General features: G+C 42.6%; 1 protein-coding gene across 1 annotated transcript in view; it reads right to left on the minus strand.

Moving 5' to 3' along the window:
- The window catches only part of LOC110501623 (follistatin-related protein 1), a 58,973-nt gene that overhangs the window by 28,618 nt on the left and 7,976 nt on the right, over positions 1 to 22,379 (minus strand). The window contains exon 3 of the mRNA XM_021579317.3: positions 764 to 865. Within this exon, the coding sequence (XP_021434992.2) occupies positions 764 to 865 (102 nt within the window). The remainder of the gene's footprint in view (positions 1 to 763; positions 866 to 22,379) is intronic.

Genomic DNA, 22,379 nt, shown 5'->3' on the forward strand with positions numbered 1-22,379 from the left:
CATTTTTAAAAATAAAAGCCTGAAACTATGTCTAAAGACTGTCGACACCTTAGGGAAGCCATAGAAAAAGAAATCCGGTTGATATCCCTTTAAATGGAGGATAGGCATGCTGAGGAACAGAGAGGTTTCAAAATAAGAGGCACTTCCTGATTGGATTTTCCTCAGGCTTTCACCTGCAATATCAGTTCTGCTATACTCACAGACAATATTGTTACAGCTTTGGAAACTTTAGAGTGTTTCCTATCCTAATCCGACAATTATATGCATATTCTAGTTTCTGGGACTGAGAAATAGGCCGTTTCAAATGGGTACGTTTTTTTAGCCAAAAACCAAAATACTGCCCCCTACACACAAAAGGGTAACACTTTTTTGGTTACTACATGATTCCATATGTGTTATTTCATAGTTTTGATGTCTTCACTATTATTATGCAATGTAGAAAATAGTAAAATAAAGAAAAACCCTTAACTGAGTAGGTGTGTCCAAACTTTTGACTGCTACTGTTTATATTTAAAATAATATATGGGGGATTGGAAAATATGCAGACAATTACACTGATAGAAGCCACAATCTATCTGCAATATTAAAGCTGATCTAACCCTTTAAAAACATTTTTTAGCTGAGTGCCACTGTTGATGTGAGTCACATGAAAAAGGTCCTGACTTTTCAAACATTTTCTTGGTTTCCGACCTTGTCGGGACATTCTGGTGACTTGTGGTCCTGATAATGAACACACACACACTCACACACACACACGCCTCACCTCTATACACAAGCAGCTGGGCTCTCCCTTCTCAGTGACGACACACTCTCTTCCTGCTCCACAAAACACATTGGCACACACTTTACTCTTACTCTGCACCTCCTGAGGAAAGAGAAAACACACATTGTTAGTGCTGAAAACAAACACACAGCTTTGGCACATGAGCACACTGTCAGCACAAACACACACAGATGGGTAGTACTTCTGTTACATGTATTTTAAATAGGTATTATAATTACTTCTGAGTATTCTGTATGTTGTATTGCACTGGGCTGAACTTACATTCCAATGTATTTTGTAAGAAGATACATTGGAAAGCTGTAATTTGTATCCTATTTCTTTATAGCTAACTAAATATAAATATATTTGTAAAAATGTATAATTTCAAAGAATGCCGTGTATTACTCGAATGATCTCCACCCCAAAACAAGGCCAATGACAATACCCAGTGTGCTTTGTAGTTGTTAATTTTCACATATACATTTTGGTAATTTAGCAGATGCTCTTATCCAGAGTGAAAACTCATTCAACTAAGGTATATAAATAACAACATATCACAGTCATAGAAAGTAAGAAGTTTCTGAAACCGTTAATGAGAATGTTGTTGCTGTTCTACAAAATACATGTATAGTAATTAAGTACAATACTTTGCAAAAGTATATTATATTTAATTTTGATACATTGGTCTTTAGGGGCATTTGCAGTTGTATTTTGTTGTATATGCACGCACACACCCCCACAAACACACACACAGGAAAAAATACAGCATTTACATGTCTCAGACACAAGGCGTCACTGTTGCCCCATTCTCAGAAGAGCCAGTGTTCTTCAGAATAGAATGAGTGGTTTCACATGTAGGGTGAGTTTCAGTGGGCTCCTATCACACTCCCTATCAGGATACTATCAGTTTCGCTGACGCAATCACATGAAAGATACAGCATAACTCAGAACCCTTCAGGAACCACAACCAAACATTCAGCAAACACACACACACACACACACACGCACACAAACACGCACAAAAACACGCACACACACACACTGTAACAAATTGCTTGTGAATTTACAGCAAAAAATGTACAGCTATCTACTGTAATTATATATTAACGTACAGTACTGTAAAGAGCAACACATTATGGGGGCTCAACGGCATTCCACTACACTGCTGTATATTCACAGCAACATACTGTGAATTATGGTGCATTATGGTAAAATGTTGTTGGAAGGGAAAGAATCGCTGGCTCCTTAACATATTTAGAGCCATGCCTTGTAAGGGGCTATATTTGTTGCACCTGTTAGTGAGAATACTGTACTAATTGAACTGATATGTGGTATTACTGGCCTAATAGGGGCAAACAAATGTACAAACATGCATGCTGATAACTGCCTTACTAGAGGGGCACAATTATTGTTACAAACTCCCAGAAGACACGATGGCTATCTCATTGCCATGACAACACGTAATTGTCCTTAAATGGGGCCAAAGCAGTTCCCTTCCAACAGAGCACAGACAGGTTCTCTCTATCTCTACCTGAGTGAAGGTCTCTCACATTAATTCCTGTTTGTGGCAGCTGTTAGTTACCATGTCAACTACGTCATGCTCACCTCAAGAAACGACATAGTGTAAACAGGAAGTGGCCTGTAGTAAAAGCCTTAGCCAACACAATGTAGCGATAGGGACAATTCTTATATTAGTAATAAGTCAGTTAAGAACAAATTCTTATTTACAATGACAGCCTACAATGACAGCCTACAAACCTGGACCAATTGTTTGCCACCCTATGGGACTCCCAATCACAGCTGGTTGTGATACAGCCTGGATTTGAACCAGGGTGTCTGTAGTGATGCCTCTAGCACTGAGATGCAGTGCCTAAGACCACTGCGCAACTCGGGAACTTGAGTGTAGTGTACTGATTCATGATGGCATCGCTGTGGGGACCGAAATTCTCCAAAAGTCCCCACAAAGATAGTTAAACATGGAAAATGTCTCCCTTGTGGGGACATTTCCCACATCCCCATGAGGACAAAGGCAATTTTAAGCTGATGCGTTAGGCTTAAGTTTACAATTAGGGTTAGAAATAACATAAGGGTAAGGGGTTAGTGGTTAGGTTTGGGTTACGGTTAGGGTTTGGGGTTAGGGACCACAAGGATAGAAGAGCTGTGTGTGTGTGTGAATAGTAGGAAAATACTAACTGTATATGTATTCTGTGGAGAAGATATGACCTCATACAGAACACACACTAACAGTCTTTGGTTTTGTTCATTCTCTTTATACTTGTAAATGTTTCTATTGCTCTTTCTTTCCGTTGTTTCTCTATTTCTGTGCCTTTGTCTCTCCTGAAACAAGGGCAGTATACTTGCCAAGTCCAGTTCATTATGAGCAACAGGCCAGCCAATCACCAGCTGCCAAGCACAGCTCTGGGAGTAGCCTTACAGCCCTCCCTACTACCCCCTCCCTCCCCATTTTCACTGTGTGTGTGTGAGTGTGTGTGTGTTTAAAACAGGGTGTATCCACATCTGGAGTCTGAGCTGTGTTTTCCTTTGGGCCCGTTCCCATGGTCTATGTAATTCTTACCCCACCCCCTACTCGGGTCCCCTGTTCTTCGCTCTCCTCCCTCCCCTGTGTGCTGTGTTAGCGCGTGCGTGTGGGTGAGTCATGGAATGTGGGAGAAATCCCTGAAGGCTCCTGTGACCTGCCATCTCTCCAATCAGCCTTTAGGAAGCTAATGACAGGCTAACATGGAGGTCATATGGGGGCAATACAGCTTGTTGTAGTGTACCAACTACTGACCCTTACCTGAGAGAGAGAGGAGGGGGCTAAACAGCCTATTGTAATGTACTAACTACTGACCCTTACCTGAGAGATAGAGGAGGGGACTAAACAGCCTATTGTAATGTACTAACTACTGACCCTTACCCGAGAGAGAGACGAGGGGGCTAAACAGCCTATTGTAATGTACTAACTACTGACCCTTACCTGAGAGAGAGAGAAGGGGGCAATACAGCTTGTTGTAGTGTACCAACTACTGACCCTTACCTGAGAGAGAGACGAGGGGGCTAAACAGCCTATTGTAATGTACTAACTACTGACCCTTACCTGAGAGAGAGAGGAGGGGGCTAAACAGCCTATTGTAATGTACTAACTACTGACCCTTACCTGAGAGAGAGAGGAGGGGGCTAAACAGCCTATTGTAATGTACTAACTACTGACCTTTACCTGAGAGACGACCAGTCTGTTCATTTGGTGGAAGGCATATACACACACACAACCCTGTTTGGTGTAAAAGTTAAACACACTCACACATCCCCCTTCCACACAAACCACAGCTGAGGTCATACTATAATACTTCTTCAAATGCCTCCATGAGGGTTGGTGGAGTAGTGGTCCATTCAGACAGTTAGCTACAGATGGCCAGAGACCAGAGAGAGGAGTCTGTTGAAACCTGCAGTCTCTTTCTCTGATAACCCTAGCCGAGTAATGGATGTGCTGATGTTGCTTGGTTTAGTCTAGCTCCAGCTACACCTCTCCAAATATCGCCTGCAGGACCACCTTTCATTTTAGCTAAGAGAGAGCAGTTTTTGTTCCACCAGCTCTGAATGGGGAGTTTCTATGGTGACAGGGGATGTGAGGCTCAGAGAGACGCATGTCTTACTGTCCTATTGACAGGGAGAAGGTCAAGCATCACCTAGGATTACAGTCATACCAGAAAGATATACATTCATATACACAACTAGCATACACATGCATGCATGCACACACACACACTGAGGCTCTTAAAATATTGAGTTAAGTAATGGCCTTTGTTTATTTGAACTGATAACGAAAAAAACAATCTGTCCAATCTGAGCCAATAGCAGCCAAGAGCTGTCTGGGTGATTAATGATTGGCCAATAATAAACCCCAACTGAGCCAATCGGAAATCAGAGCTGTCTGAGTGTGATTAATGATTTGCTTATGAATGTATATTGATCAGCCTTTAAACATTTTGAGGCACTACAATCTCACTAGTCCCTTCCTTCATATCTCTCTCTAGCTCCAGGTGAGGGAAGTGTATTCAGACATCACAGCTCTTCTCTACCATTCTCCGTCACTCTATAAGCCATGTAATACATTTTTATTAGAAATGAAAAGCTGAAATGTCTGGAGTCAGTAAGTATTCAACCCATTTGTTATGGCAAGCCTAAAACAAATCAGGACTAAATATTTGCTTAACAAGTCAAATAATAACTCACACCTATTTATCCTGATTTTTGAATGACTACCTCATCTTTGTACCCAACATGTACATTTATTTACACATAAATATTGACACGGTCCCTCAGTCGAGCAGTGGATTTTTAAATATATCTTTCTGCCCAATTTCGTGATATCCAATTACGATCTTTTCTCATTGCTGCAACTCCCCAACGGGCTCAGGAGAGGCGAAGGTTGGGTCAAGAATTCCTCGAAACACCAAACCGCTCTTTTGAACACCCGCCCGCTTAACCCGGAAGCCAGCCGCACCAATGTGTCGGATGAAACACTGTTCAACTGACGACCGTATCAGCCTGCAGGCATCCGGCCCGCCACAAGGAGTCGCTAGAGCGCGATGAGCCAAGTAAAGCCCCCACAGCCAAACCCTCCCCTAACCCGGACGGTGCTGGGCCAATTGTGTGCCGCCTTATGGGACTCTCGGTCATGATCGATTGTGACACTGCCCGGGATCGGACAAAGTTTCAACCACGAAGACCATGGAGGTTTTCCAATGCCTCACAAAGAAGGGCACCCATTGGTGGATGGGTAAAAATAAAACAAAATCAGCCATTGAATATTCCTTTGAACATGGTGAAGTTATTAATTACACCTTGCATGGTGTACCAATACACCCAGTCACTACAAAGATACAGGCATCCTTACTAACTAAGTTGCCGGAGAGGAAGAAAACCTCTCAGGGATTTCACCATGAGGCCAATGGTGACTTAAAAATATAATGCCTGTGATAGGCAAAAACTGAGGATGGATCAACAACATTGTAGTTACTTCACAATACTAATCTAATTGACAGTGAAAAAAATGACGACTGTACAGAATAAGAATATTCCAAACATGCATCCTGTTTGCAATTAACACCAAAGTAAAACTATAAAAAATGTGGCAAAGAAATGTACTTTATGTCTTGAATACAGAATACAAAGTGTTATGTTTAGGACAAATCCAGCACAACACATCACTGAGTGCCACTCTTCATAGGAAGAAAAAGACTGATGGGAGAAGGAGAGGACAGAGAGGGAGAAATGATAGGAATTGAGCTGTAGAAAAAGAGTCAGAAACTGGAAGAAAAAGTGGGGATGGGTGAGAGGTCTGAACTTTACTTTATGTCCTGAACACAAAGAGTTACGTTTGGGGCAAATCCAATATGTCACAGAGTACCACTCAAGCATGGTGGTGGCTGCATCATGTTATGGGTATTTTTTAAATTTAACTAGGCAAGTCAGTTAAGAATATATTCTTATGTTCAATAGTCCCAGTCTAGGAACAGTGGGTTAACTGTCTTGTTCAGTGGCAGAATGACAGATTTTTACCTTGTCAACACAGGGATTCGATCTTGCAACCTTTCAGTTACTAGTCCAACACTCTAACCACTAGGCTACCTGCCACCCCATGCTTGTCATTGGCAAAGACTAGGGAGTTTTTTTAGAATAAAAATAAACAGAATAGAGCTAAGCACAGGTAAAATCCTAGAGGAAAACCTGGTACAGTCGGCTTTTCAATAGACACCGGGAGACAAATTCACCTTTCAGCAGGGCAATAACCTAAAACACAAGGCTAAATAAACACTGGAGTTACTTACCAAGACAACATTGAATGTTCCTGAGTGGCCTAGTTACAGTTTTGACTTATACTGAAACTCTATGGCAAGACTTGAAAATGGCTGTCTAGCAATGATCAACAACCAACTTGACAGATCTTGAAGAATTTTTTAAATAATATTATGCAAATATTGTACAATCCAGGTGTGGAAAGCTCTTAGAGACTTATCCAGAAAGACTCACAGCTGTATTCACTGCCAAAGCCCATTCTAACATGTAAGGACTCAGGGGCGTGAAAACGTATGTAAATTAATTTAGCTGTATTTCATTTTCAATACATTTGCAGAAATGTCTAAAAACATGTTTTCACTTTGTCACTATGGGTTATTGTGTGTAGATGTGTGAGAAAAAAAATATTGAATACATTTTGAATTCAGGTTGTCATGTAATAAAATGTGGAATACGTTGAGGGGTATGAATACTTTCTGAAGGCCCCGTATGCCCATATAAAACATAAAAAGTAATATACATACAGTACCAGTCAAAGTTTGGAAACACCTACTCATTCCAGAGTTTTTCTTTAGGTTTACTATTTTCTACATTGTAGAATAATAGTGAAGACATCAAAACTATGAAATAACACATATGGAATCATGTAGTAACCCAAAAAATGTTAAACAAATCTAAATATATTTTATATTTGAGATTCTTCAAAGGAGCCACCCTTTGTGGGGCATCAGTCTTCATAATAATGTTAATTGATGAAACGTGCAACCCATGAATAGTGTTGATGTGTGAAGAGGTCATCTCTGTAGTAATGTTAATGCATGTATGAATTAATATTGAACATTAACATTTACTCTTCTCATTCCAGTTGTGGATTTTCTTCTTTTTTTGCAGAGTTCACAACCTACTACACTTGTGAGAAACAAGTTTTGGTTTATTTAATAAATAAATGTTCATTGTCTTATATTTGGAGTGCTCAGTGTGAGCAATGAGACTCTGTCTGGTTGCTCTGATAATGTTGAGGGAGCACGCTCCTGAGCATGTGTCTGATTTCTCTGTCCTGATAAAGTTGAGGGAGCGCGCTCCTGAGCACGCATAGAAGACCTGGCAAACTGCTCGGAATATTATTTTTTTTAACATCCATAGCGAATTAGAATATATTATAATTAGAGTTCCTCACAGTAAGCTATTTAAAAATAATATGAAAAAAACAACCATTCAGTTTTCAAACAATTAAGTATGCATTCAAAATGCATTTGGCTTCAAGCTCACATTGTAAAGTGGTGGGTGAAGCGCTGATAGTCTGTTGCATGCACTTGAATGGTGAATGAGCCAGGCTTCAATTACCAGTTGAGAAATAACAATAGTAAGACTAGCTTTTTTTAACCGTGCACGAAAACAGTTTTCTAACACAATTGCATTCAGAAATGTTGCCAACGAATGGGCTTACAAAAGCACATGTTTTATTCCAGCAGCAACAAGCTGAGGAGCTGCAGGAGAAATCCAGCTCAAAATAGGCTCTGTATGCTGTGCACATGTGATAGTTGTGTTGGATAAATGATACATGATGACTAACAAAAATACACACAGGCCAGTTTTATTCCAATATATTATGCAAATTGACCTATAGATCGATAAGCATAATGGTCAAATGTATTTACATCGACTGGTATTTACATCAATGAATAAAAAGCATCATTTTGCATTGGGATTTTCTTTTTTTTTTTTGTTTGGCCGGCAACAGTTTTATTTATCGGCTTAAAAATGTTTTTCTCTAAAAGCCAGCAATTGCCGGCTAACGGAAACCCTGGCGGCCTGCGAGCCTGCAAACACAGATCATTAGAGCAGGAAGTATGATATAACATAGCACCATAAAAGCACCGCATATGGAATGGGAGGTGACATAGTTAGAAGAAACCAGTGTACACCCACACTTCACAGTGGGGGTTTAATTTCACAAAATGGGATTACTTCTGCGACTGGTTTACTTTCTCGTTGGACGTGTGCGTCCACGTGTGCACATTTGTGTGTAATGATCCACTGAGTCAGCAGTTGGATTGATGCTTCCTGTTGTGGGGTCACTTTCCCACCTCAATTAGTCCCTTCCCAGGATGCACCACTGCATGCATTAGCATACAGAACATTGATAGCCAGTTTAAAGCAAGGATAAAACCCATCCCCCGACTCCTTCTCTGCTCTCTCTCTTTTCCCCTGCAACAGAATCTGTAACTACCTTTAAAACAACAGTATTGCTAACCGCAACAACAGTAAAAGGCCAGTGAGATTAGTGTTAATCAATGCTATGCTTAAGCAATAAGGCATGACGGGGTGTGGTATATATGGCCAATATACCACGGCTAAAGGCTGTTCTTACGAACAATGCAATGCGGAGTGCCTGGATACAGCAGATAGTCGTGGTACTGTACATTGGCCATATACCACAAACCCCCAAGGTGCCTTATTGCTATTATGAACTGGTTACCATCGTAATTAGAGCATTAAAAATAAATGTTTTGTCATACCCATGGTATACGGTCTGATATACCACGGCTGTCAACCAATCAGCATTTAGTGCTCGAACCACCCAGTTTATAATTTGAATTAACAAACCAATGCCTATACACATACACCCCATTACAGAAATGTGTAAGGGGAGTTTAAACATAATGGCTCACAGACTCTCTGCAGCTCACCATGGATGACATCATGCCTATACACCCCTCCCAATGAAACATTCATAGCTCTCAGACACATGTTTCTTATTAAACTCCAACAGGGGGGAGGGGGGTGGAAAGGAGAACGAGGGACAAAAGAGCATGAAGGAAAGGTACTGTACATACTGTAGGGAACAAGAGAGGGTAAGAATATGAATAAAAGGGAGCGTGGCAAAATAATCTGAAGAGAGAGGGAGAAAGAGGAAGGGAGGGAGGAAAAGAGTCAGACCAAGAGGGGAAGAGAGAACAAGTAGAGATTGGTTGGGTGCTCAACTGTGCCTCTGTCAATGTCTATTGGGGTTTCTCCGGAGCCAAAATCTCATAAATATCTGGGTAAGAGGGACGTTCCCCCAAACTCCCTCCTCCGTCCCCGTTTCCTATATCCCTCCCCTCCCTGCTTCTCTACACAACTCCCAGCCTCCCCAGGGTTGTCCTAGCCTATGCACACAACTCTGACCCAGTCCAAACCAGGCCAGAGAGAAGAGAGGAGAGGAGAGGAGCTCTCTGCTCAGCTAAGGGACACATTGGAGGATAGCCCAGAGGAAGAAATACTTTACAGCAGTTTTAATTAGAGCGTTTTATAATCATTTGGAGGAATATTTTTTTTTTCAATGACAGCTCCTTAATTTCTAAATGTACTTTTAATTATCCTGAAACAGACCTGTATCCTACAAAGACTGCATATGGATCTTCACACTTTTGAGCCTAAGTTCCAACTAATCAGGCTTTCATCATACCTTTACTCCACTGCGTTCAATTTAAAGGAGTTATGGAGGGAACCCCTGCTGAGCGACCAGTAGTGAACTGAAATGACTTGCAGTGCATTAGACACCACACTACAGCATGACAGGGATTTCTCATCCTCTTCTGAGATGAAACGCCTGGTTCCTATTCCATGCATTTATATTGGAGTGAGAGAGGAGTGACCAGTATGTAGCTGTGATGAGGAAACAGGGTAATATAGGAAACAGTTACAGAGAGAAATGACATCCATACACACAGGCTCTCTGGTAGTCTTTGTTCCATACACATTGGCCGTGTCTGAATACTTGTACTTGCGTTCTAAATAGCAGGCATTTTGGGTATCTGAAATAAAAGATTTGAAATGAAATGCATATATTTTCAGTATGTGTCACATCTACTCCCGCTCCTCCCCTCTGGTAGTCGATCTCCATCGGTACTGGCATCCATCATTACGCGCACCTGCACGTCATCATGAGGCACACCTGGACTCCATTACCTCACTTATTAACTTCCCTATATCTGGCACACCCTTAGGTTCTCTCCCCATTCAGTATTGTGTCTGTGTCTAGGTTAAGACGCCACTCCGATGTTGTTTTGGTCCATGTTTGTTGGTTTATTAAACGTGCCACCTGCTTCTCGACTCTTAGCGTCTTCTTTACAATACGCTTTAAATACCAGGATGTCATACTCATTTAGGCTTTTCAGCTAGTAGAATTCACTGGACATTTTTGAGGAAGGGAATTGTCTTTCCAGACCCACATGTTTTACAACAGCTGATTATCTGATTATCTTTTTAAAAAACAGAATGCCAGGAATCAACGCAATTGCACAATTGACTACACATCTCAGTATGTATGAGACAGTATGTTGAAATTTTGTTGCTTACTGCATTCGTTTTTACTAAACAATACATTCTAAATAGTATGCAGTACGATTAGTACATAGTATGTCATTTTAGGAAGTAGTAGGCGAGACAGACTTCGGACATGGCCACAGACCAGTGTTTGTGTCTGGTTCTCTGGCCAAATGGAGCGAGAGAAAATACCATTGTGTATTGATCTGTATTTGTTTCTTGGAGATGTTGTTTTCTTATGCACGTATCTGGAATGGAATCATGTGTGATGTCATTATAAAGCTGCACATTCCATATCCCTTAAGTCCATGAGATTCAAGATCGTGTCAAAAAGGAACAGAAAACAAAGACAAATGGAGAGAGAGGGTGAGAAGGGGGAAAGAGGGAAAGAAATAGGTTGAGAGAGATAAACAGAGCAAGGGTGAAAGAGAGAAACGGTGAGAGAGGTAGGGTGAGAGAGCGAGAGAGAGAAAGATGGGGGGTTAGAGAGAAAGAGGGAGGGAGAGAGAATGCGAGAGAGATGAAAGCAGGGAGAGAGAGCTGTAGGAAGGAATAGAGAAAAAGAAATAGCAAACGAAATACTGAGAAGAAAGAGTGAAAGAAAAAAAATAATGAAAGCTGTTAGTCAGGAAGTTGTCATGGCCTGAGCTTATAGGCACATCTGCTTGCTGTTACAATGTCACCAAGAAAATAAAGTCCCTAAAACAGAGTGCCACCAATTGGCCCATCGTCGTCCGGGTTTGGCCGGCAGGGATGTCCTTGTCCCATCTCGCACCAGCGACTCCTGTGGCAGACCAGGCGCAGTGCATGCTGACACAGTTGCCAGCTGTATGTTGTTTCCTCCGACACATTGGTGCGGCTGGCTTCCGGGTTAAGTGGGCATTGTGTCAAGAAGCAGTGTGGCTTGGTTGGGTTGTGTTTCGGAGGACGCAAAGCTCTCGACCTTCACCTCTCCCGAGTCCGTACGGGAGTTGCAGCGATGAGACAAGACTGTAATTACCAATTGGATGCCATGAAATTGAGCAGAAAAACAAAATCAGAGTGCCACCACTGCCCAACCTAACCCAGTGGGCATATGGCACAGTCAGGACAATGACACCTCTGTCCTGTTGCCTCCATTTCCATTGCTAAATCCAAGGAGGAGGCTTCTCTTTCTTTCTCTGTCCATCTCTCTTGTGCTGATTTTGTGTCGAACTTTTATTATCCATACCCTCACCTTTCCTTCTTTCCTGTCTCCCTCTTTATGTGAAAATCTCTTATTTTTGTTGGAAATTATCCTTTCTCTCCTTACCAGCTCCCCACCTTGCCCCTCTCTCCCTTATCCTCCCTTCTCAATCCCTCTCTCTCTCCCCCTCTCTCCACCCCACTTCTCTCACTGCCTGTTCTTGGCAGCCCTCCAGTCTGTCTGGGTGGGAGGGCTCAGACCCAGGCCCAGACCAGAGGAATTGGTAGTTTCCCTGCCCCAGACACTACTCCCTCCATGGGGCCACAGTCAGGGCTAATGGCTGAAAGTGTGTTTGGCAAAGGAAGTGGGCCTGTTTGCAGACCTCTACAGTATAGGTTGGAATATGTAGAATGGACAGCCATTTTGGGGACTGGAATGTTCAGATGCATGTTGGAGACCACGGTTATCATCAAAGTTCAATACACTGTGTCAATTCAAGTGTTTCGCCGAGTCGGATAGGTCCATGTTCATTTTCTACATTGAAGTATTGTGTCATAAACCATTTCATTTTGAAGCTGCACTGAAATTAGGCTGTGTGTGTCTCCCAGGGCTCTGCTTGGTATTAATTGCCCGCCAATTTGGGCCCGATGTTTGGGCATGCTGCCAAGTGCTATCTTTGTGCCTGGTCCTATCCCACGACACACACACACGAGATGGAGCTAGCTACAGAAAAGAGAGGCTAGAGAGAGAGAGAGAGGATGGTGTTATAAAGCAACCATAGGAGGCAGTGAGGCATGACGTCTTTGTACCGCGTGTGCGTGTGTTTCTGTGTCTCTGATGAGGATAAGAGAGCAGTACAGCTGGTTAATGAGGATTCCTTTCATGACTAGACAAGAGTGAGGAGATCACACAACATGGCCATAAAACACTGGCACACACTCTGTCTCTCTCAATTCAATTCAAAGGGCTTTATTGGCATGGGAAACATACGTTTACATTGCCAAAGCAAGTGAAATAGATATCAAATGAAAGAGAAATAAACAATAAAAAAATGAACTGTAAACATTACACTAACAAAAGTTTCAAAGGAATAGAGACATTTCAAATGTCATATTATGTCTATGTACAGTGTTGTAACGATGTGCTAACGTGACCCGATTCAGGAAACTAGGCATATGTTCCAAGTCATGACTTCACAGGAGAGCTATTTGAACATAAAACATTTATTTTTATCAAAATGTGTTTCTTGGCAGAAATGCCTTCTCGAACATGTGAAGTTCATGTGCCTTAATATCAAACTTGTATTCCATCTGTAAATACAAATACAATTGTTAAATTACGAGCCTAGTTTGTTTAGTTTCAGATGTTACACATTTCTAATTTTGACAGAACGTTGCTTAATTTCAAGTGTACTGTTAGCTAGCTAACGTTAGCTGGCTGGGTCACTAGGTAACGTTGTGTATGATCTTATTCTTCGTATCTCAGACACATTTGCTTGACTAGTTATAGCCATAGAACCTACCTGCAGATTCAGGTAGGGTAGTAACATCAAAGGGTAGTAACGTCAAGAGTTGTGATCATGGTCCATTGTTTAGCTAGCTAGCTACATGTCTTAACAAAAGACATGAACGCTCAACACCAGTTTAATATTTATTTGTACTTATTTATTTCACCTTTATTAATTATTATTATTTTGTATTTTTTTAACCCCTTTTTCTTCCCAATTTCGTGGTATCCAATTGTTGTAGTAGCTACTATCTTGTCTCATCGCTACAACTCCCGTACGGGCTCGGGAGAGACGAAGTCATGCGTCCTCCGATACACAACCCAACTAAGCCGCACTGCTTCTTAACACAGCACGCATCCAACCCGGAAGCCAGCCGCACCAATGCGCCGGAGGAAACACCGTGCACCTGGCCACCTTGGTTAGCGCACACTGCCACAGGAGTCGCTGGTGCGTGATGAGACAAGGACACCCCTACCGACCAAGCCCTCCCTAACCCGGGCGACACTAGGCCAATTGTGCGTCGCCCCACGGACCTCCCGGTCGCGGCCGGTTACAACAGAGCCTGGGCGCGAACCCAGGGACTCTGATGGCACAGCTGGCGCTGCAGTACAGCGCCCTTAACCACTGCGCCACCCGGGAGGCCTATTTCACCTTTATTTAACTATGCACCTATGTACAGGTGCAGTAATCTGTCAGCTGCACTGACAGCTGGTGCTTAAAGCTAGTGAGGGAGATAAGTGTTTCCAGTTTCAGAGATTTTTGTAGTTCGTTCCAGTCATTGGCAGCAGAGAACTGGAAGGAGAGGCGGCAAAAGGAAGAATTGGTTTTGGGGGTGACCAGAGAGATATACCTGCTGGAGCGTGTGCTACAGGTGGGTGCTGCTATGGGGACCAGCGAGCTGAGATAAGGGGGGACTTTACCAAGCAGGGTCTTGTAGATGAGCTGGAGCCAGTGGGTTTGGCGACGAGTATGAAGCGAGGGCCAGCCAACGAGAACGTACAGGTCACAGTGGTGGGTAGTATATGGGGCTTTGGTGACAAAACGGATGGCACTGTGATAGACTGTATCCAATTTATTGAGTAGGGTATTGGAGGTTATTTTGTAAATGACATCGCCGAAGTCGAGGATTGGTAGGATGGTCAGTTTTACAAGGGTATGATTGGCAGCATGAGTGAAGGATGCTTTGTTGCGACATAGGAAGCCAATTCTAGATTTAACTTTGGATTGGAGATGTTTGATGTGAGTCTGGAAGGAGAGTTTACAGTCTAACCAGACACCTAGGTATTTGTAGTTGTCCACATATTCTAAGTCAGAGCCATCCAGAGTAGTGATGTTGGACAGGCGGGCAGGTGCAGGCATTGATCAATTGAAGGGCTTGCATTTAGTTTTACTTGTATTCAAAAGCAATTGGAGGCCACGGAAGGAGAGTTGTATGGCATTGAAGCTCGCCTGGAGGGTTTTTAACACAGTGTCCAAAGAAGGGCCAGATGTATACAGAATAGTGTCGTCTGCGTAGAGGTGGATCAGAGACTCACCAGCAGCAAGAGCAACGTCATTAATGTATACCGAGAAGAGAGTCGGTCCAAGAATTGAACCCTGTGGCACACCCATAGAGACTGCCAGAGGCCCGGACAACAGACCCTCCGATTTGACACACTGAACTCTATCAGAGAAGTAGTTGGTGAACCAGGCGAGGAAATCATTTGAGAAACCAAGGCTGTCGAGTCTGCCGATGAAGATGTGGTGATTGACAGAGTCGAAAGTATTGGCCAGGTCAATGAATACGGCTGCACAGTACTGTTTCTTATCGATGGAGGTTAAGATATCGTTTAGGACCTTGAGCGTGGCTGAGGTGCACCCATGACCAGCTCTGAAAGCAGATTGCATAGCGGAGAAGGTATGGTGGGATTCGAAATGGTCGGTAATCTGTTTGTTGACTTGGCTTTTGAGGAACTTAGAAAGGCAGGGTAGGATAGATATAGGTCTGTAGCAGTTTGGCTCAAGAGTGTCCCCAACCTTGAAGAGGTGGATGACCGCAGCTGCTTTCCAATCTTTGAAAATCTCAGATGACACGAAAGAGAGAACCAAGGGCTATATCTGTTCCTGGTTCTAAATTTCTTGAATGGGGCATGCTTATTTAACAAAAGGCTAAACTGTGTTTCACTATATTTAACTTGTGATTTCATGAATATCAATATTTTCTAGTAATATTTTTTGACCGTTGCGCTATGCTAATTAGTGTAGTTGATGACAATTCTCCCGGATCCGGGATGGGTAGTTCTAAGAGGTTTTAAGCATGTTCCAGTTTAGGTCGCCTAGCAGCATGAGCTCTGAAGATAGATGGGGGGCAATCAGTTCACATATGGTGTCCAGAGCACAGCTGGGGGCAGAGGGTGGTCTATAGCAGGCGGCAACGGTGAGAGACGTGTTTTTAGAGAGGTGGATTTTTAAAAGCAGAAGTTCAAATTGTTTGGGTACAGACCTGGATAGTAGGACAGAACTCTGCAGGCTATCTTTGCAGTAGATTGCAACACCACCCCCTTTGGCCGTTCTATCTTGTCTGAAAATGTTGTAGTTAGGGATGAACATTTCAGAGCCAGGATTCAGACACGGCTAGAACATCTGGGTTGGCAGAGTGTGCTAAAGCAGTGAATAAAACACACGTAGGGAGGAGGCTTCTAATGTTAACATGCATGCAACCAAGGCTATTACGGTTACAGAAGTCATCAAAAGAGAGCGCCTGGGGAATCGGAGTGGAACTAGGCACTGCAGGGCACTGTTACAGTCACCAATGCTCTGGATAACATGAAAACTGCTTAACCAGCTCTGCTAGGGTGACTAAAATGGTCAGAGTGGGGTGTTCACTCATTATGTGTCTGGATGTAGCTAGCCAATGTTAGCCAGTTAGCTTGGTTCATTGACTGTGGTTGTGAGGTCAGAGCTTTCGGGAAACAACCTTACTTATTGGCCAGAGCGTCCAACGTGGGCTCTGAACGTGAAAAGCTCTGAATTTACAAACGGACAATCTGACAGCACAGTTGCAGGTAACTATGCTCTGGATAACATACCGTAACAGCCTACATTTGTTAATAATAGCCACAGTGGTCTATATCCCCCCTCAAGCCAATACCACAACGGCCCTCAAAGATCTTCACTGGACTTTTTGCAAATTGGAAATCACATATCCTGAGGCTGCATTTACTGTACCTGGGGATTTAAACAAAGCAAATTGGCTCCTGAAATTCTATCAACAAAAATTGTAGACCTCCACAAGTCTGGTTCATCCTTGGGTGCAATTTCAAAATGCCTGAAGGTACCACGATCATCTTTACAAACAGTAGTATGCAAGTATAAACACCATGAGACCACGCAGCTGTCATACCGCTCAGGAAGAAGATGCGTTCTGTCTCCTAGAGATGAATGTACTTTGGTAGGAGAAGTGCAAATCAATCCCAGAACAACAGCAAAAGACCGTGTGAAGATGCTGGAGGAAACAGGTACAAAATTATCTATATCCAGAGTAAAACAAGTCCTACATCGACCACTAAGCAAGAAAGAAGCCCCTGCTCCAAAACCACCATATAAAAGCCAGACTACGGTTTGTAACTGCACATGGGGACAAAGATCGTACTTTTTGGAGAAATGTCCTCTGGTCTGATGAAACAAAATTAGAACTGTTTGGCCATAATGACCATCGTTTTGTTTGGAGGAAAAAGGGGGAGGCTTGCAAGCTGAAGAACACCATCCCAACCGTGAAGCACGGGGGTGGCAGCATCATGTTGTGGGGGTGCTTTGCTGCAAGAGGGACTGGTGCACTTCACAAAATAGATGGTATAATGAGGCAGGAAAATTATGTGGATATATTGAAGAAACATCTCAAGACATCAGTCAGGAAGTTAAAGCTTGGTCGCAAATGGGTCTTCCAAATGGACAATGACTCCAAGCATACTTCCAAATGACACCAAATACTAATTGAGTGTATGTAAACTTCTGAACCACTGGGAATGTGATGAAAGAAACAAAAGCTGAAATAAATCATTCTCTACTATTATTCTGACATTTCACATGCTTAAAATAAAGTGGTGATCCTAACTGACCTAAGACAGGGAATTTTAGTATTACATTTCAGGAATTGTGAAAAACTGAGTTTAAATGAATTTGGCTAAGGTGTATGTAAACTTTCGACTTCAACTGAATATACTGTACTCTATACTATGCCACTGTATCTTAGCCCAATGCCGCTCTGACATATGTATACAGTTGGGCAAAAAAGTATTTAGTCAGCCACCAATTGTGCAAGTTCTTCCACTTAAAACGATGAGAGAGGCCTGTAATTTTCATCATAGGTACACTTCAACTATGACAGACAAAATGAGAAAAGAAATCCAGAAAATCACATTGTAGGATTTTTTATTTATTTATTTGCAAATTATGGTGGAAAATAAGTATTTGGTCAATAACAAAAGTTTATCTCAATACTTTGTTATATACCCTTTGTTGGCAATGACAGAGGTCAAACGTTTTCTGTAAGTCTTCACAAGGTTTTCACACACTGTTGCTGGTATTTTGGCCCATTCCTCCATGCAGATCTCCTTTAGAGCAGTGATGTTTTGGGGCTGTTGCTGGGCATCACGGACTTTCAACTCCCTCCAAAGATTTTCTATGGGGTTGAGATCTGGAGACTGGCTAGGCCACTCCAGGACCTTGAAATGCTTCTTACGAAGCCACTCCTTCGTTGCCCGGGCGGTGTGTTTGGGATCATTGTCATGCTGAAAGACCCAGCCACGTTTCATCTTCAATGCCCTTGCTGATGGAAGGAGGTTTTCACTCAAAATCTCACGATACATGGCCCCATCATTCTTTCCTTTACACGGATCAGTCGTCCTGGTCCCTTTGCAGAAAAACAGCCCCAAAGCATGATGTTTCCACCCCCATGTTTCACAGTAGGTATGGTGTTCTTTGGATGCAACTCAGCATTCTTTGTCCTCCAAACACGACGAGTTGAGTTTTTACCAAAAAGTAATATTTTGGTTTCATCTGACCATATGACATTCTCCCAATCTTCTTCTGGATCATCCGAATGCTCTCTAGCAAACTTCAGACAGGCCTGGACATGTACTGGCTTAAGCAGGGGGACACGTCTGGCACTGCAGGATTTGAGTCCCTGGCGGCGTAGTGTGTTACTGATGGTAGGCTTTGTTACTATGGTCCCAGCTCTCTGCAGGTCATTCACTAGGTCCCCCCGTGTGGTTCTGGGATTTTTGCTCACCGTTCTTGTGATAATTTTGACCCCACGGGGTGAGATCTTGCGTGGAGCCCCAGATCGAGGGAGATTATCAGTGGTCTTGTATGTCTTCCATTTCCTAATAATTGCTCCCACGGTTGATTTATTCAAACCAAGCTGCTTACCTATTGCAGATTCAGTCTTCCCAGCCTGGTACAGGTCTACAATTTTGTTTCTGGTGTCCTTTGACAGCTCTTTGGTCTTGGCCATAGTGGAGTTTGGAGTGTGACTGTTTGAGGTTGTGGACAGGTGTCTTTTATACTGATAACAAGTTCAAACAGGTGCCATTAATACAGGTAACGAGTGGAGGACAGAGAAGCCTCTTAAAGAATAAGTTACAGGTCTGTGAGAGCCAGAAATCTTGCTTGTTTGTAGGTGACCAAATACTTATTTTCCACCATAATTTGCAAATAAATTCATTAAAAATCCTACAATGTGATTTTTTTTCTCATTTTGTCTGTCATAGTTGAAGTGTACCTATGATGAAAATTACAGGCCTCTCTCATCTTTTAAGTGGGAGAACTTGCACAATTGGTGGCTGACTAAATACTTTTTTGCCCCACTGTATATTCTTAATCCATTCCTTACTTAGATTTACGTGTATTTTGGGTATATGTTGTGAAACTGTTAGATATTACTTTTTAGATATTACTGCACTGTCAGAGCTTGAAGCACAAGCATTTCGCTACACCCGCAATAACATCTGCTAAACATGTGTATGTGACCAATACATTTGATTTGGCAGGAGGTTAGGAAGTGCAGCTCTCTCTCTCTCTCCATGTGTGTGTCTTTGCGTGCATGCCTTCCTGCGTGTGTTTGTGTGTGTGTGGGTGTGTGTGTGAATGTAGAACTAGAACAATTAGAGCATTCCTGAGTAAAAATGACAGAGGACAGGCTGTACTGTACCCCATGTTCCAGCTCTGTTCACTCCTCCTTGGCATGGTATTTATAGCCCAGGCAGCACCTTCCAATGAGAGAACAGTCATCAACAGCTACACAGCATGGTGACATGGAGGCAGCGACCCTGTCACTGTCAGCTCTAGTAAGGATATTACAGCTTGGGAGGCAGTTCCTCTACTTCGACTATAAAGTAGCCTGCTAAATGTGGTTTTGCACATTGCTAGTCGCTAACATTAGTTAAGTGATTCTATGACCAATACACACAAGAACATGTATTTGTTTATACAGTAGATCAAGTGAAAAACGAATTGCAAACCATCAGTATTCTAACATTTTGATCCTATGTCCTACATCATGTCCTTCAACTTTGAGAGTACACACTAAGAAAAGAGGATTCCTCAAGGGTTCTTTGGGAATTTGAGCCCTTCAATGGTTCTTTGCAGTTCACAAAAGGGTTCTTTGCTCTTTTAGTGATAATTAAAATATAGGGACGGCTGCTCCTTGGAATAATTTGGGCCGTGTTTAGCACAAAGCTAAAAAATATTTTTGTGCAACCGTGATTGCGAGTGTCATTCCAGTTTATCTAATCTGTTATGTTATGTGATTGCATGCTATATATGACAATATATAGTGATGGTGTCTTAGGTAATACTCATGTATGGCCTTGTGTTAATTGAGAATGGTTGACAATATCAATGGTTCTCAATTCTCTCCTCGGGGTTCTCCAGCAGTTCAAGATTTAGCACACCTGATTGAACTTGTACATTGCCATAACAATACCTATGGAATTTTAACAACCTAATATGGATAACCAGCCCAAAAAAATGTGGGATCTTCAAAAGGATCTATAAAGAACCTTTGATATTGAGAATGGTTCTATAAATAACTTTTCTTGCTAAAGAACCCAAAAGGGGTTGTAACCATGGCGGAACCCTTATTGGTGCTATTTAAACTCAGCAAATAAAGAAACGTCCCTTTTTCAGGCCCTGTCTTTCAAAGATAATTCATAAAAATCCAAATAACTTCACAGCTCTTCATTGTAAAGGGTTTAAATACTGTTTCCCATGCTTGTTCAATGAACCATAAACAATTAATGAACATGCACCTGTGGAACGGTCAAATGGTAGGCAATTAGGTCCTCACCAGTCATCACTGGCAAAAACGTTGCCTATGGGCACAAACCAACCGTCGCTGGACCAGACAGGATTGCCAAAAAGTGCTCTTCGCTGACGAGTCGCGGCTTTGTCTCACCAGGGGTGATGGTCGATTTCGCGTTTATTGTCGAAGGAATGAGCGTTACACCGAGGCCTGTACTCGAGAGCAGGATCTATTTGGAGCTGGAGGGCCCATCATGGTCTGGGGAGGTGTGTCACAGCATCATCGGACTGAGCTTGTTGTCATTGCAGGCAATCTAAACGCTGTGCGTTACAGGGAAAATATCCTCCTCCCTCATGTAGTACCCTTCCTGCAGGCTCATCCTGACATGACACTCCAGCATGACAATGCCCCCAGCAATACTGCTCGTTCTGTGTGTGATTTCCTGCAAGACAGGAATGTCAGTGTTCTGCCATGGCCAGCGAAGAGCCCGGATCTCAATCCCATTGAGCACGTCTGGGACCTGCTGAATTGAAGGGTGAGAGCTAGGGCCATTCAGAAATGTCCGGGAACTTGCAGGTGCCTTGGTGGAAGAGTGTGGTAACATCTCACAGAAAGAAATGGAAAATCTGGTGCAGTCCATGAGGAGGAGATGCACTGCAGTACTTAATGCAGCTGGTGGCCACACCAGATACTGACTGTTACTTTTGATTTTGACCCCCCATTTGTTCAGGGACACATTATTCAATTTATGTTAGTCACATGTCTGTGGAACTTGTTCAGTTTATGTCTCAGTTGTTGAATCTTGTTATGTTCATACAAATATTTACACATGCTAAGTTTGCTGAAAAAAGGGATTCACTGTGGTTACCAGTCAAATAGCCCTTATTTGGCATTATACAGAACCATTTATTTTTCCACTTTGTTGCGTTACAGCCTTATTCTAAAAATGGATTAAATTGTTTTTCCCCTCATCAATCTACACACAATACCCCATAATGACAAAGCAAAAACTGTTTGAAATGTTTGCAAATGTAAAAAAAAGAAAAATACTGAAATATCACATTTACATAATTATTCAGACCATTTCCTCAGTTGTTGGAGCACCTTTGGCAGCTTCGAGTATTTTTGGGTATATCGCTACAAGCTTGGCGCACCAGTATTTGGGGAGTTTCTTCCATTCTTCTCTGCAGATCCTTTCAAGCTCTGTCAGGTTGGGTGGGAAGCATTGTTGCACAACTGTTTTCAGGTCTCTACAGAGATGTTCGATCAGGTTCAAGTCCGGGCTCTGGCTGGGCCACTCAAGGACATCCAGAAACTTGTCCCAAAGCCACACCTGCATTGTCTTGTCTGTGTGCTTAGGGTCGTTGTCCTGTTGGAAGGTGAATCTTCGCCCCAGTCTGATGCTACCACCACCATGCTTCACCACAGGGATGGTGCCAGGTTTATTCCAGACGTGACGCTTGGCATTAAGGCCAAAGATTTCAATCTTGGTTTCATCAGACCAGAGAACCTTTTTTCTCATGCTCTGAGAGTCCTTAGGTGCCTTTTGGCAAAT

This window comes from Oncorhynchus mykiss, chromosome 22, assembly GCF_057628025.1.
Source record: "Oncorhynchus mykiss isolate SJ-2025 chromosome 22, ASM5762802v1, whole genome shotgun sequence".
NCBI classification, from domain to species: Eukaryota; Metazoa; Chordata; class Actinopteri; order Salmoniformes; family Salmonidae; genus Oncorhynchus; species Oncorhynchus mykiss.